Source organism: Convolutriloba macropyga, chromosome 11 (genome assembly GCF_964194025.1).
Source record: "Convolutriloba macropyga chromosome 11, txConMacr16.3, whole genome shotgun sequence".
Classification (NCBI taxonomy): Eukaryota; Metazoa; Xenacoelomorpha; order Acoela; family Convolutidae; genus Convolutriloba; species Convolutriloba macropyga.
This window is the reverse complement of record NC_134478.1, coordinates 53,009,032-53,023,456: the sequence shown is the minus strand read 5'-3', so window position 1 is coordinate 53,023,456 and position 14,425 is coordinate 53,009,032. Positions and strand designations below refer to the sequence as shown.

Below are 14,425 nucleotides of genomic sequence, written 5' to 3'. Positions count from 1 at the left end.
GACATATCCTCATTGGTGAGTGAAACATTAAATTGAAACAAGCCATCCCTCAGCTCTTCGAAGAGCCACAAAAATTTTAAATGATGCACTTTAAAAAAGTTACTTCCATATAAAAGAAAATAAAAATGGAGAGCAATAGGTAAAAGGGTAATAAAAATTAATAGTTTTTATAGTTTTATACTCATTTGATATTAAGACTCAGTTTGATCTGCTGTTTGCTCCGATTTAGATTTTTTAACCTCGGATTATACTGAAAGCTCCCAAATACGGTGACTGGACAATAGACCGAAAGAACTACAGATCAAAAACAGAAAAATTGGGACAATAGATCGAAAATTATTCTCTGTTCTTACTAGTTGAAATTAAGCATTATTTGCGAGCTGCAATATATTTACGAAATTATGGCAATGCCTCGGGAGCCATGGCCATGCCTTAGCGGCCCGTGGGACTTGTGTATTAATCTATCACAACCGAACAAAATATCACAACAGAACATGTTATATGCTGGAATATATGCTGTATTATATGCTATAATATGTAGAAATTTCAACGAATGCGATTGTTGAGAAATTTAAAACACTGTACTTTTAAGTGTTCAATTAGCCCAAATTGGACATAGCCTAAGGCTAGATTATATATTTTACCGCATCTGGCCATGCCTCGCGGGCCATGGTCATGCCTCAGCGGCCCGTGGGACTTGATAGGAATCTATCACAACCAAACGTGAGATCAGTTTTCCCCCAAAAAATTATAATTTTGTTTTTTCGGCTTATCGCAATTTCTGAGCAGTTTTACGTTAACGCTAATATCCTATTTTAAAACATTGAGAATTTGTTGAGCAATCAGCCAATCAGAAAACAATGTTCTCATTTTCTCAATTGTGACTGGCCAGCAATAAGATTTCTATATTTTGGTACGTCTGCCATTTTCACTAGTGCCGCTGTTAACAAATGAGCGCTCAAATCTGATCGGCCAAGATGCAACTTGAATAATTTAATTTTCGATCCAATGTCCCAATTTTCGCGTTCGATCTGTTGTCTTTCGATCTATTGTCCTAGTTCACCCAAATACCTTTTTTCAAATCTGGAGATGAGCTAGTGTCCATATTTGGTTTTTGTTGAGTAAATGGGATTTACTTATTTTAATTTGGATTGGTTTCAAATTGTAAATGTGGGAGACGTATCTTTTTTTCCTCAAACAATTTATCATTTTTGACATTCTGTTCAAAATTTGTCAGAAAATCATGCTTTAAATTTTTATTCTCAAACTTTATTTTCACTAACTTCTCTTAAGAAAAAGGCATTAATTTTTTATTAGTCTTGCTAGTCCAAATTTGCTCACCCGAGCCAGATCATAATTGATAATAGCTTGTAATAGTTCTTCTTTTTGATAAATTTATTTGATTATTGTAGATTAATAAGTATCAATTAGGTTCAAGTAAAGAGTTTGATTTAAATTGCCTAATTAGATGGTCCAGAGGAGGCCACCATAAGTTTTTTCTTACTCAACTGAACTGCTTTGAAGTCAAAGTAGTCCCAATTTTTCATTTGAACGGGGCAATGTAAAAAATCGTCTTTTGGAGAAGAGCTTTATTTCATCTGTATATTGGTGCTTTGGAACAATTTGAAAAAAAAGAAATCGTAATTTTCAAAATTTGTCAACAATTGTGGGTGCTGCTTGTGAGCCCTGTTTGCGGTCTTACATTTAAACCTTGCTTGCGAAGTCAAATTATTTTGAATGTTTTTATTTTTCTGAAATTCCCAAATTAGAGTATCAATGGCAACGGAGATGAATCTATCGCAAACGAACGTGAGACCAGTTTCCCACAAAATACGTATAATTTGGCCTTTTCGTCGTTTCGCAATTTCTGAGCAGTTTTACGTTAACGCTCATATCCTATTTTAAAACATTGAGAACTTGTTGAGCAATCAGCCAATCAGAAAACAATATTGCCATTTTCTGGGCTGTGATTGGCCAGCAATAAACTTTCTATATTTTGGTACGTCTGCCATTGTCACTAGCGCCGCTGTTAATAAATGAGCGCTCAAATCTGATTGACCAAGATGCAACCTGAATAATTTAATTTTCGATCTAATGTCCCAATTTTTGCTTTCGATCTGTTGTCTTTCGATCTATTGTCCTAGCACCCCCAATTACCTGTTTTGAAATCTGGAGATAAGCTAATGTCCATATTTGGATTTGTTGAGTAAATGGGATATATTTATTTTAATGTGGATTATTTTCAATTTTTAAATGTGGGAGCTGCTTCTTTATTTCATCAAAAAATTGATCTTTATTGACATCTTGTTCAAAGTTTATCGGAAAATCATTCTTGAAGTTATTATTCCTAAACTCTATTTTCACTAACTTCTCTTAAAAAATAGGCATTAATTTTTTATTAGTCTTGCTAGTCCAATTTTGCTCACCCGAGCCTGTTCATACTTAATAATAGCATGTAATAGGTCTTCTTTTTGACGATTTTATTTGATGATTGTAGTTTAATAAGTCTCAATTAGGTTCAAGGAAAGGGTTTGGTTCAAAATGCTCAATCAGTTGATCTAGAGGAGGCCTCCATAAGTTTTTTCTTACTCAATTGGACTGCTTTGAAAATAAATTAGTCCCATTTTTTCATTTTAGCGGGGCAATGTAAAAAAGCGTCGTTCGGAGGAGAGTTTCATTTCTCTTGTATATTGGTGCTTTGGAACATTTCGAAAAGTAAGAATTCGTAATTGTCAAAATTTTTCAACAAATGTGGGTAATGCTTGTGATTACTGTTCGCGGTCTTACATTTAAATCTTGCTTGCCAAGTCAAATTGCCATTTATATATTTGTTATATAGCACGTTACTAAAAATTTTAAAAATGAACATGTGCGCCTGGGTATCGTAAAAAATGTATGCCCACTAAGCTGGCGGGGGGGGAGCAGAATAGATCTGCAAATTGATAGTGTTGGAATAATGAAATATGAAGGATCTTGGTGTTTCCAGTTACAGAGCACGCGGCATTACATAGTAAATCATCATGTAAAAATATGGCACGTGCGTCTGAGGGTGCAATAAATATGCACCCATTAAGCTTGAGGGGGGGGTCACAAATGGAAAAGATGCCTTTGGTTTTGTACCAAACAAAATGTCAAATATCATTGATGAAAGTATTAATACGTGACTTGGTAAATTACGAAATACTTGGTAAGAAATTTTGATAGGACGCGGAAGGTATGCAACTTTAGTCATTAATACCCGAGTCGGGTTCGTATGCTAATCTTGCAAGATGTCGTAAAAATGTTGCACGAATCTCGCAAATTCTTATTGATGAAATGTGAGTGATTTTGTTGAAATTCGAGGTGTAAATTAAGGTAGATGAACTGCATGGTTTAATGTGTTGTAGGTCGAAGTGGTGAGATGTGTTGTCCATTGGAGGGTGCAGTCTGTTGTGCTGATAAGAAGACATGTTGTCCCAAAGACACTTCTTGTGACACTACCAATCATATTTGCACAAAATAGCACAACACAACACAACAACAATAGACAACATGACAATGCAGCACTCAACAAACGGACCAATGAACAATTATTTCACAAAAAAAAATTGGTTAAAGGAACTGTTACACAAAACAAAACGGTTAAGGGAACTCTGCCCCTTCGGCGTTAATCATACAGAAGCTTTATAAAATCATTTTCCTGCGTAAAAGATAACATGAAATTCTTATCAAGATATTTTTGTGCACATTTCTTAGCACGCATATTTTTGTTTCAAACTTATCCATTCAGAAATGAAAATATTTTTGTGGGTCATTTTGAGGAAAGTTATGCAATTAAATTTTAGCTGCACAACATATTACATGCACACTGAGCGTGCAGATTTACAAATAAATTATTTAAAGTGTAATTAAACAGTTTTCTCTTTCAGTTTCTATACCCAGGTTGAGGCGCGAGACGGAAGTGACCTCTGATCAGACCCAATTCCAACGCACACTGTGTGTTTCTAGACCAAAATTACAGGGTCTGGGATTTGGTTCGAGCGCGCTTCAGTATTATCAGAAGTCACTTCGGTCTGGGGATGGTCTGATCAGACGTCACTTCCGAATGGTAATGGTCTGATCAGAGGTCATTTCCGTCTCGGTTGGTCTGATCAGAGGCGGGTTCAAGCGCGCATTAGTCTGATCAGAGAAGATTTTGAGCGCAATTGGGTCTGACCAGAGGCCATTTCGAGCGCATTTTTTTCTTTCAATTTTTGTATTTTTTAATAAGAGATTGGCTCTGCCGAGAGGCAACAAAAATCATTTTTCCGATCAGAGGCACATCTAGAGTCTTCTGCCTCTGATCAGAACCAAAGGGTTCCAGCTGATACCAAACTCCTGTCATATTAAGAGGCAATTTTGATTAACTGAAGCCCACGATGTTTCTATTTGAAAGCTGTATAAGTTCATCCATTGAGTCAGAAATATGCTCTAATGGAAACAAGTAATTTGTTTCCTCAACAGATAGGTTCCATTTCCATTAGCAATACTTTTACAATTGGTTTTTCCTCAGACGAATTTCGTACTGCAAACATTATTTCTATTAATTAAATGTTTTACAGAAAAATTAAAGAGATTCGTTCATAGTGAAAACTATTCACTCATAAGACAATTTTGGACGCAATTGAGTCTGATAAGAGGCGATTTCGAGCGCACAATAGTAGGATCAGGAGTGATTTTCGAGCGCAAAATAGTCTGATCAGATGTAATTTTGAGCGCATAATCGTCTGCGCAATGGTGGTCGCACAATCACCTGGACAATGATCTGATTTCGGTCTGATCAGAGGCCATTTCCGTCTGGCAAGGTCTGATATAAGACAACTTCGAGCGCACTCCGAGCAATCACGGTGTTTCAAACGCACGTCAGCTTGATCAGTGGACACTTTGGTCTAGAATGGTCTGATCAGAGGTTGCTTTCGTCTGGCACGGTCTGATCAGAGGCCACTTCCAGAGGGCACCTCAACCTGGGCAACTTTGTCTCGTGTGAACACTTCGGACTTGTATGACGTTTTGCACAGCTTAATCATTGTAAGGTACAAGGGTGAGTATATGTCAATCTAAGATATATGCATTCCACCGAGGCAGTGAGTGGGGTTCCGGAATTCAGAATCATGTTTGAATACACGCACGCAGTTCCAAATTGAAAATAATCATTGTTTGGCAAAATTGTATTACGTTTTGAGTCAGATATAAATAGATTCTTAATATAAACGTTATCCGGCATTAACCCTTTTAGCAGATCACAGCTCGATTAGGTCCAGAACCTCTTTCAATTCTGGATGTCAGTCCATTCATGTCAATTTTGACAGAATGGCTCCAGAAAAGTCCATATGAGCTTTAGTTGAGAGTCAAAATCTGCCTCAAAATGAGATTACTCGATTTCTTTGATCCGAGGCTCTAGGAAAAATTTTCAAAAAATCATTCTCATGGTATTCAAGCCAGTTTTCTAATTTTTAATGGTTTCGATTAGTAATTTTGATCTATAAAAAAATTTTCTTCCAGTTTCAGTGGTTCAACAAGCCAGGAAAAAAGCTGTTCCATTCTCAATTTTATTTTTTATCGAACTGGCCAAAGAGCAGAATTACTGCTGTGATCTATTTTACTTGTTTTTTCGTCACAGATACTTGCTGTTGAATTAAATTGATTGTTTTCCCAATGAGAAAAAGATTGGCGAGCAACGAAATTAACACAGCAGCTGTTTTAAAAACCACTGCTCATGAAAGTAGAGGAGCTGCCAGTGTTTTTTAGGGTTTCTAATTTTGCACAATATTTTGACATTTTCAGAGGCTCAGGTACAAAAAAGTGTCGGTGTTCTCAATTTTCAACCAATAAACTGATTTTTTTTCTAGAGTTTGAATTTTCTAAAGTCACAAAAATGTGAACATTTAGCCTAAAAGTGTGCCTCCAAAAATTCAGGTTTTTCCTATCTTGTTGGGCGTCAACTTGCCCTATTTACACCATTTCAATTAAACGTATAAGACAAGTTGAGTTCTGTTCTTTCTTCACATTGTTTCAGAACAAAGCTATTGATCATCAACCATAGCTGGGTTTTTAAATCCAATTTAGTAAACATTTTTCCTTTTAGTTTAACCAAAAGCAGACAATTTTGGCTTTTTCTCTTTTTAGCTATTTTAGGTAAGTTAAAGCCAGTTTTAGCCGGAGGACTTCTTTTATTTTCAACAACTGAAGAACTAGACCTTGAAGCTTTAATTAAATTAGCCGGAGTGCACAGATTGGAAACAGTATCAAGAAAAAACGCATAAATTTCGTAGTTTTAATTAATTTAATGAAAAAAAATAAAGGTGGTTTCCATTAAATCATTTTCTCTGAGAATGTGAAATTTCGCCCACTGAGGAGCAGACATGACAAAATTGCTAACTATTCAATATGAAGAAAGAGGACACGAGACTCTTACCACCACCTTTTTCAGCCTTTTGGATTGATTTCCTTTCTTGAAAATTCTCTAAATTTTTGTGATAAACATTTAATCAATTTCATGTTTACTCATTCAAAAATAAGAGTAACTTTGCCGGTCAATTTTGAGTCAATTTATGCCGTTAAATGTTACCTGCAAATCATCTTAAATGCTTGCTGAGCATGCAGATTGTGATATCGACTATAGCACTGATCGAGAACTGATAGCGACTATAAATACCTGTGAATTTTTGTACTTTTAGACCATTTTGAATTCAATTATGAAAATGAATAATAAAACTCTTGTTACTCGTGCTTGAGACCACGACACAGATTCTTACCTCCTCATTATTTAGAGGGTTCTTAAACACTTCTAGGTTTCCTTAAATTCGTCTCAGGGGAACACGCAAATGCGCCTCGGACTTTTATAACGTTTTTCATAGCTTGATTTTTGTGAGGTATAAGGGTGTGTACATGTCAATCGACGATAGTTCTCTTTCACGGAGGCAGGGGAGGGGCCCGGGATTTAGAATCATGTTTAAATACATTCATAGTTTCGAACTGGATTACTTGATTTTTTTTCATCCCAAAGCCTTTGGTTCCAAAAAATTGGGTTGGAGCCAGTTTTCCAATTTTTTAATGGTTTCTATGACTAAATTTGATCTACGAAATCTTAATCATTTTTCATCAACATGCTTCAACGATACAACATTCTAGGAACTACCGTTGCTATAAAAGTTGGTCTGATTTATGTTTTAAACCCTTTGTTTCGTAGACTCTGCCAATTTAAGGTTTGATAGAGTAGCAATAAATGTTGCGTCGCCTACGGATCAATGTTGTTGGCGCGTTTTGATCGAAATCTTTATCCATTAAGTTTAGATCGACATGCAGGACTGTAATGGTAGTTCAAAACAAAGTAGAAAATTAGCGTCAAAGTCGAGTCAAATACTTTTTTAATGGCAATATGTGTCAGGACCTTTTTCATATGTTGGGGCTGCTGCTCAGGTGTTTTTAGCTCTTTTTTGCAATAAAAAATGAGAAAAATTTGATGAGTGAAACATTAATCTATAGACCATTTGGATTGATTTGAATTAGAATTTTTTAAATTAGTATGCATACAATTTTTAAAAACGTTGAAGTTCATTTGTTAAACGCAATTTGAGACAAGATCTGTGAATAAATTTTGATCATACATTTGACAGAAATTATGATTTTGCCTGCGTATTATACAGCCTGGTGCTGAAATTAGCGTAGACACTTTCAATTAATAAAATGCTCGAAAGTGTTTTCCTTCTCGTTCTCTTCCACGGTTTGGCCTGCAATTCACTTAGTTGGTATGGGAGAAAAGAAACCGACTTTTGACTGGTCTTGCAAAATTTCACCCCGAAATTCCTCTAAGCTCAAATCCTCAAGTTTCTACTAAACTGCCCGAGATCTCATACCCTATTGTTCAAATGAACTTTCATGGACAACCATAAAACAGTGGGGGCGCAGTGTTGTGTTTTTTTTTCACCGTCAACGCTTATTCACCTTAAGTCATACTTTATTTTTCAGCAAAGCTTGACCCGGGATTAAATAATTCAACAAGTGCGTATTAAACTATGCGAGATATCATAGCATGATATTAACGTGAACTTTCCTGAACAAATAGAAAGAAAATAGTTTATTATTGATGATAATAGTAGTTTGAAACAATGACCAATCTAACATTATTCTCTTTATTGATCACTGCAATTTTAGTATTTTGTCGGGGATTCCAATTCATCAGAAAAGAAAATGATCAAACATTTAATCTCGATGAGAGGAGGACTGAACAGAAGTCACGACTTAGATCTGCCTTGACCTTTAACATCTTAGGAGGTCACTTGAGTCCGAGGCGGAGGTTCTATGTCCAGGTGTATACTTGGCGAAGTCGTACATATACAGAAGCTTGTGGAGGTACTATTGTGTCATCGCAGTGGGTGGTCACTGCAGCACACTGTGTTTATGGAGCAAAAAGTTAGTTACACCAGGCTAGGCAAGGGTACCAAAACAAACAGAATTTTGACCGCACCTTCTGGCCAGGTTTTTAAAAATTATTTAAGAAAAGATGGCTCAAGAAGAAAGTTCGTATTGAGTTTCTATCCTTTCGAAATACATGATTATTCTTGAAAGACGCGACAATTTCACATTCAGTGCAATTTTTTTATTCTGCGTTACATTTGGCAAATATTACACAAAAGCGGTTTAAAGAAAATTATGAGCAAAAGTCCGGAAAACAGTCAGGATATGGTCTGACCAAATTTTTTCTTTGTTCTTATTTGTTCTGGAACATCAACATAGTACTTGATCCCTACGCGGCGAATTTTTCCCTTTACAGAGTGATACCAAGACATAAATGTGCGATTTGACCGGCAACGTTAGACAAAATTAGTTCCCAAACTGTTTCTTCCTAAAATGTTTTACTGAAACTGTTTCTGTTAAGATTAGTTTTCACTTGCAGCTTTTAGTAAAACAAAATCTCACCAATCTTTGCTGGACTGATAAACCAGGTGAAAACTTCAGAGGGTAAAATGTGTCCATAATCATCAGAAACAAAAACAAACATGCTCGAGTAACAGTGAAAAATAGAGAATAAATGAGGAAAGTTAAAAAAAAAGCGTTGTGTTAATGCACTGCAATTTGATATGCTCAATGCTGTTGAGCTGATATTACCTAGAAATAGTTTACATTTACAAAATTCATTCTATATGAAAACAACTTAATTGTCTACCAAGATCCAAAGGAATGGAAAACTTTCAAAAACTTCAAATATTTTTGAAACTAATTTGTGTATGAATAAAAAAAATGCTTCCAACTCAAATCACTCAGTAGAATTTTTTTGGAAAACACCGCTTTAGAGGGCCGTGGAGATTTGCCATTATTAAGAACACGAGACAAGACAAACAGCAGAAACAAACAACAACAACAAACATTAACAACATCAAAAATTCGATTTCTATTTGTAGAAAAACTCAATATCAAAGACCAAATAGCGCCAGATAAAAGCCAGATAAAACTTAAACTTAAAAAAATAGTTCAGTTTTCATCACTAGAAAAGATATGAAACCAGTCCTCAATGAGACTTGGCAACAAAAAGACGAAAAACAACAAAAGCGGTTAACTTGAAAAATACCCTCATAAATTTTGAAAACAATTGGTTCCAAAGTAATGAAAACTGCTAGATATGATTTGAAATGATTGAATAAATTTGTAATACGACCATTTATAACTACATTAGATAAGACATTGGAACTGTCAATTTTAAGACTTTCTCATACCACTACAAACAATCCCAAATACAAAAAGAAACAAAAACTCAAAAAAAATTGCGAGAAAAAGGTGACGAAGCCTTTATGACCATAAATTTGCGCCAAGAAAACGAAATGATTGGTTGAGCGTTGTTTGAACACCAATAAAAGGATATGTTACCACTCGTTAAAGAGACTTACTTGCAGACAACGAAATAGCAAAGTTAAGAACAACATTTATATTTTCGAGAACAACTAATTAAGTATCATGAAAAAACTTAGCTGAAAATGAAATCAAAAATTAGGTGTCAGCTGTAAAAATGAATACATTTGAATATTTTTGTTTCTGCCCACAAAAAAAGCCACCAAAGTCAGCCGTCAAACAGATTTTGTCAAACGCTTAAAGAAAGAGCTTCAAATACAGACAATTTCAAAAACAAAGTAAATTTCTTGCGAAAAATGGTTGTCGAAGCCATTAATTCCATAATCACTTCACTAAAACAATAGATATCTCTAAAAACGCTTCTTGATGACCCAAAAAGTGATATGTGACCTGTGAATATTGAGACTAGGTAACAAATAGACAAAAAAGAAAAGAAGATGCAGAGTGATAAAAAATTTCTCTTAAGACAGTTATTCCAAAGTCATTAAAGCAATCAGCAATAATTAAAAATATTAATCAGTTCCTTTTTTTCCTCAATAGGAAGCCCTTGAGACCTGTCATTAATCAGACTTTAACACGTTAATTAAAATAACGTCAAAAACAGACAATGTTCCAAAAAGAAAAAAAACTCGAAAAACCGTTGTCATACCGTACCCATTATCACCATAATCAATATCTTGGAAACTTTAGATATCTAGATATGATTAACTGCGCTCTACAACAATAAGCTAATAAGTGACCTGTAATGAGCAAGAATGTGTAATAAACGAAAAAAGATAAAGAGTACAAAAAATGCAGAGTCAAGAAACACTTAAGTTATTTGAAAAAAAATCAAAGTCATGAAAACCATCTGTAATGAAAACTATCAGTCATGAGTCTGCTATTAATTCAAATCATCAGATCTGATCTTATCATTCCTCCTTCTGTAGCCATTGAGACCTGTCATTATTCAATATATGTCATACATTTACAAAAGAACCTCAAACACAGGCAAAAATCAAAACTTAATACAGTTTTTCTGGCAAAAAACCGGCTTTCAAGCCGTTAAAAACATAAATTTGGTTTAAATCCACTAATTTTCGCCTGCCCTCGATTTCAGAAACGTCATGTCTGACCTTTAATTGACAAGACACTGGGTAACAAAAATAGGTGCAGAGCAAAAATAGGTTTTTTAACAGCATTAAAATGAGTTATTTGATTATGTTTGTTTATGCCCCTAATGAAGCCAAGAAAATCTTCCATCACGCAGATTTGGTGATACGTTTAAAGAAAGAACTTCAAATTTAGAGAAAAATCAAAGTTATTTTAACTTAGTTTTCGCGAAAAACGGCTGTGGAAGCTAATAAAAGCATAATCATTTCACTAAAAAACTATATCTACAAATGCGCCCCTTAAACAATTGTTTTGAAATGCGATTATCGAGACTAGGCTACAAGACGACAGAAACAACAGGAGAAAATTTTTAAAAAATCCTCCACATTGATTGAAAAAATTTATATTTGAAGTCATGAAAACCATCAGCTAACAACTTAAATCACTAAATAGGCTCATGTGAAACAAGCCATTGAAATCCCCAATATTTGAAAAAATTTTCATGCTAGAACAAAAAAAGAATTAAAGACAAATTGATAAAAATCTCATTTGATTCTTTCAGAAAATTTTGTCGAAGCCTTTAAAACTATAATACACTCATGTAATAAAATTGATATGTTCAATTGTGCCTAATTTTGGAATACCAATAAAATAATAAGTGATCTATCAGCAATTTGATGTGACAAAACCAAAAAAGGAAAAGAAAAGTCAGAAAAAAAAATTTTGCGGAACTCGTAGTATTGAAGTCAGAAAACAATTTAAAACCATAAAAACAATAAAACTTTTCCAATTAGAGGATGCATTCTCCCTGTGCTGAAACTAAGCTACAAGTTGATCAAATTAAAGACAATATAGTGGCAAATTTATATAACCCATTTTTTATTCTGAAAATAACAGATTTCAAATTCAAAATGACAATAAAATTTCGTCTAAAATAGTAGAAACATTACCTAACAAATGTTTATGAACCAAATTGGTACCTTCAATTGTGAGCCTTGATGAAAAAGGTTCTTCTCTGTAATGAACATAAAAAAGGCTGTAAATTTTTTCGAAGAAAGACAGCATTGATTACACTCCGGGTTGTTTTTGAAATTTAGAATTCAATGATTAGACCAAAACTAGCCTTACTTTTAATGTTCATTAGTTATGAATATGCATTGATTTCCAGTGTATTGGATATAGATGTTTTGACAAAAATTTCATCTATCAGAGAGAAATAATGTTTGCAAAACTGTCGAGATATTTTATTTAAAAACTGGCGAAGTTTTCAACCCAAAAACATTTCCAAGAAGGCGGAGACGGAAATTGGCCCTCTCTTGAGGTGAAACAAATTGTGTCAGCACCAAATTTTGTGTCAGCACCAAACTTTGAGCCAAATAAGTTTCAACAACTCATGTTTACAAAATGAACCAACAACACTTTTTTCTAACAACTTTAACATATTTTAGCAAAACTGACAATATATATATATATATATATATATATATATATATATATATATATATATATATATGTATATATATATATATATATATATATATGTGTGTATATATATATATATAAGCAAAAATTCTGGAAAATGTAACTAAAGACAACGGAAATCCGTCTATTATTCACAAAACTCTAAACCTCATTAACTCACTGAAAAAAGCGAAAATCAAAAAAATCTCTTTAATTCCGTATTATTCGCTGGACGGTCTTTCTAATGATGCCACCCTCAGCTCCCACGGTGAAGATGTTGCTCGGTCAATATTGACTGGACAAAAAAACGCATTTGAGTGTATAGTTCCCCGCCCCCCACTAAAGTGGGTAGGAAAAAAATAGATATAAGAAAGTAGTTCACCGAGTGTGGAACATCCAAAATAGACGTTCTAGAATAAATCAATCTTTAGATGAATAAAAACGGTAAAATCTTAAATTCCAAAATGTTTTTTTTTTCAATTGATTTGCTTAGGTGTTGTCTAATTAAAAGACCAAGTTTTACATCAAAAACCTATGTTGCAACTTTTTCACAATATCATGTAGACTTAAGATTAACCATTTTTCAAAATTACACTTTCTCTCGACGTAACAGGTGGCGCAAAAATTTAGCGCAATAGCAGGTGTGACGCTTGACTTTTACTAAACTCAGAACTTTTATATGCAGAGCCAAAATTTCATGCGCGACTTTAAAATTCTTTTTATGAATTATTAGATAGTCAACATTTTATTTCAACATGCATTTGAATGCTGAATAATTTTCAATTGGAAGCGAAACTTTTCCACTAACCCCCCCCCCCATCATGGTAATTATCCAATAATGGGGGGCTACAATTTCTTGAGAGGATTAATTGGGAAAAACCCAAAAAATGGTTCAAAAGTATAAAATTGAAGCAATGGGTAGGATACTATTGAGATTGAGGTCAACTTAAAATTTTCCCCCATTTCAGTTGAACTTGTAGAGCTTTGAAGTTATACCCATTTCAATTCTACTTTGATAAAAAACAAAGTTATAAGAAAACATTGTTAAGGCATTATAGGTAAAACCGGGCTGAAAGAAGAAGATATGGACTCAAACAAGAAATTATTATCATTTTTGTTCAGTCGAACAATCGTGACTAATGAATTTTTTTTTACACCTAATACTATTCAAGAATTCTGCTTTTTGGTCTCTTAAAATGTTTTGCGGAAGGGGTGTTTTGACCTTACTACGTGAAATTTTCAGCATCTAGAGGACAAGGCGGCTCCGTAATGTGCGATCGCACATAAGGTTCCGACCCCGCTCATCCACAATTTTGGCATAATTGTCAACCAAATGAGGAACAGATAGAAAAACACGAAAAATTCAAGTATTTTTCAAAAAAAACTGGTACATGAGCGAAAAGATAGCCTCCAAAACAAATAACTCAGTGGAGTAAAACATGATGCATTAGATTGATAAGATTTGCCGATATTAAGAAAGCAAGCGAAGAAGAACTGCAAAATCAAACAACAACGACAAAAACAATCTCATCAAAAAATTTATGTCCGTTTTAAAAAACAAAACTTAATAACAAAGTCAAAATCGCGTCAGATAAAACTGAAAAAAAAAACAAAATAACTTGTAATCCACCAGAAAAAAATGGTTATTCACCAGCTCATAATAAAGCTTGGTAACAATTAGACAAAAAAGAACAGAAACTTTAAAGTTAGAAAATTGGCTGAATATTTTTTCTAAAAAACAATTAATTCCAAAGTAATGAAAACCATTAGGAATCAACTAAAATATCCCATAGGTTTACGATTACCAATGCTTCTATAGAACGGATTTAGGAATTCTTGGTATTCAATTTTTTATGCAGTTACAAAAAGAACAACAAATAGACAACAAACTAAAAATCAATTAGAACTTGCCAGAAAGTGCTTTCGAAGCCGTAAAGCCATCTTTTGATCCCCAAAATATGTTCGATTGCACCTTCGTCGAACATCAATAATGTATTATGTGGCCGCT

The 14,425-nt window shown here is 34.1% G+C and overlaps 2 protein-coding genes across 2 annotated transcripts in view; both read left to right on the top strand.

Annotated features, from left to right (window-relative positions):
- The window catches only part of LOC142349349 (uncharacterized), a 33,583-nt gene extending 29,676 nt beyond the window's left edge, over positions 1–3,907 (top strand). Inside the window, exon 6 of the mRNA XM_075400832.1 lies at positions 3,387–3,907. Coding sequence (XP_075256947.1) covers positions 3,387–3,502 — 116 coding nt within the window. The 3' untranslated portion in view covers positions 3,503–3,907. The remainder of the gene's footprint in view (positions 1–3,386) is intronic.
- A 4,219-nt stretch (positions 3,908–8,126) lies between these two features.
- Positions 8,127–14,425, top strand: part of LOC142349170 (serine protease SSP1-like) — a 30,791-nt gene continuing 24,492 nt past the window's right edge. The window contains exon 1 of the mRNA XM_075400583.1: positions 8,127–8,430. Within this exon, the coding sequence (XP_075256698.1) occupies positions 8,127–8,430 (304 nt within the window). The remainder of the gene's footprint in view (positions 8,431–14,425) is intronic.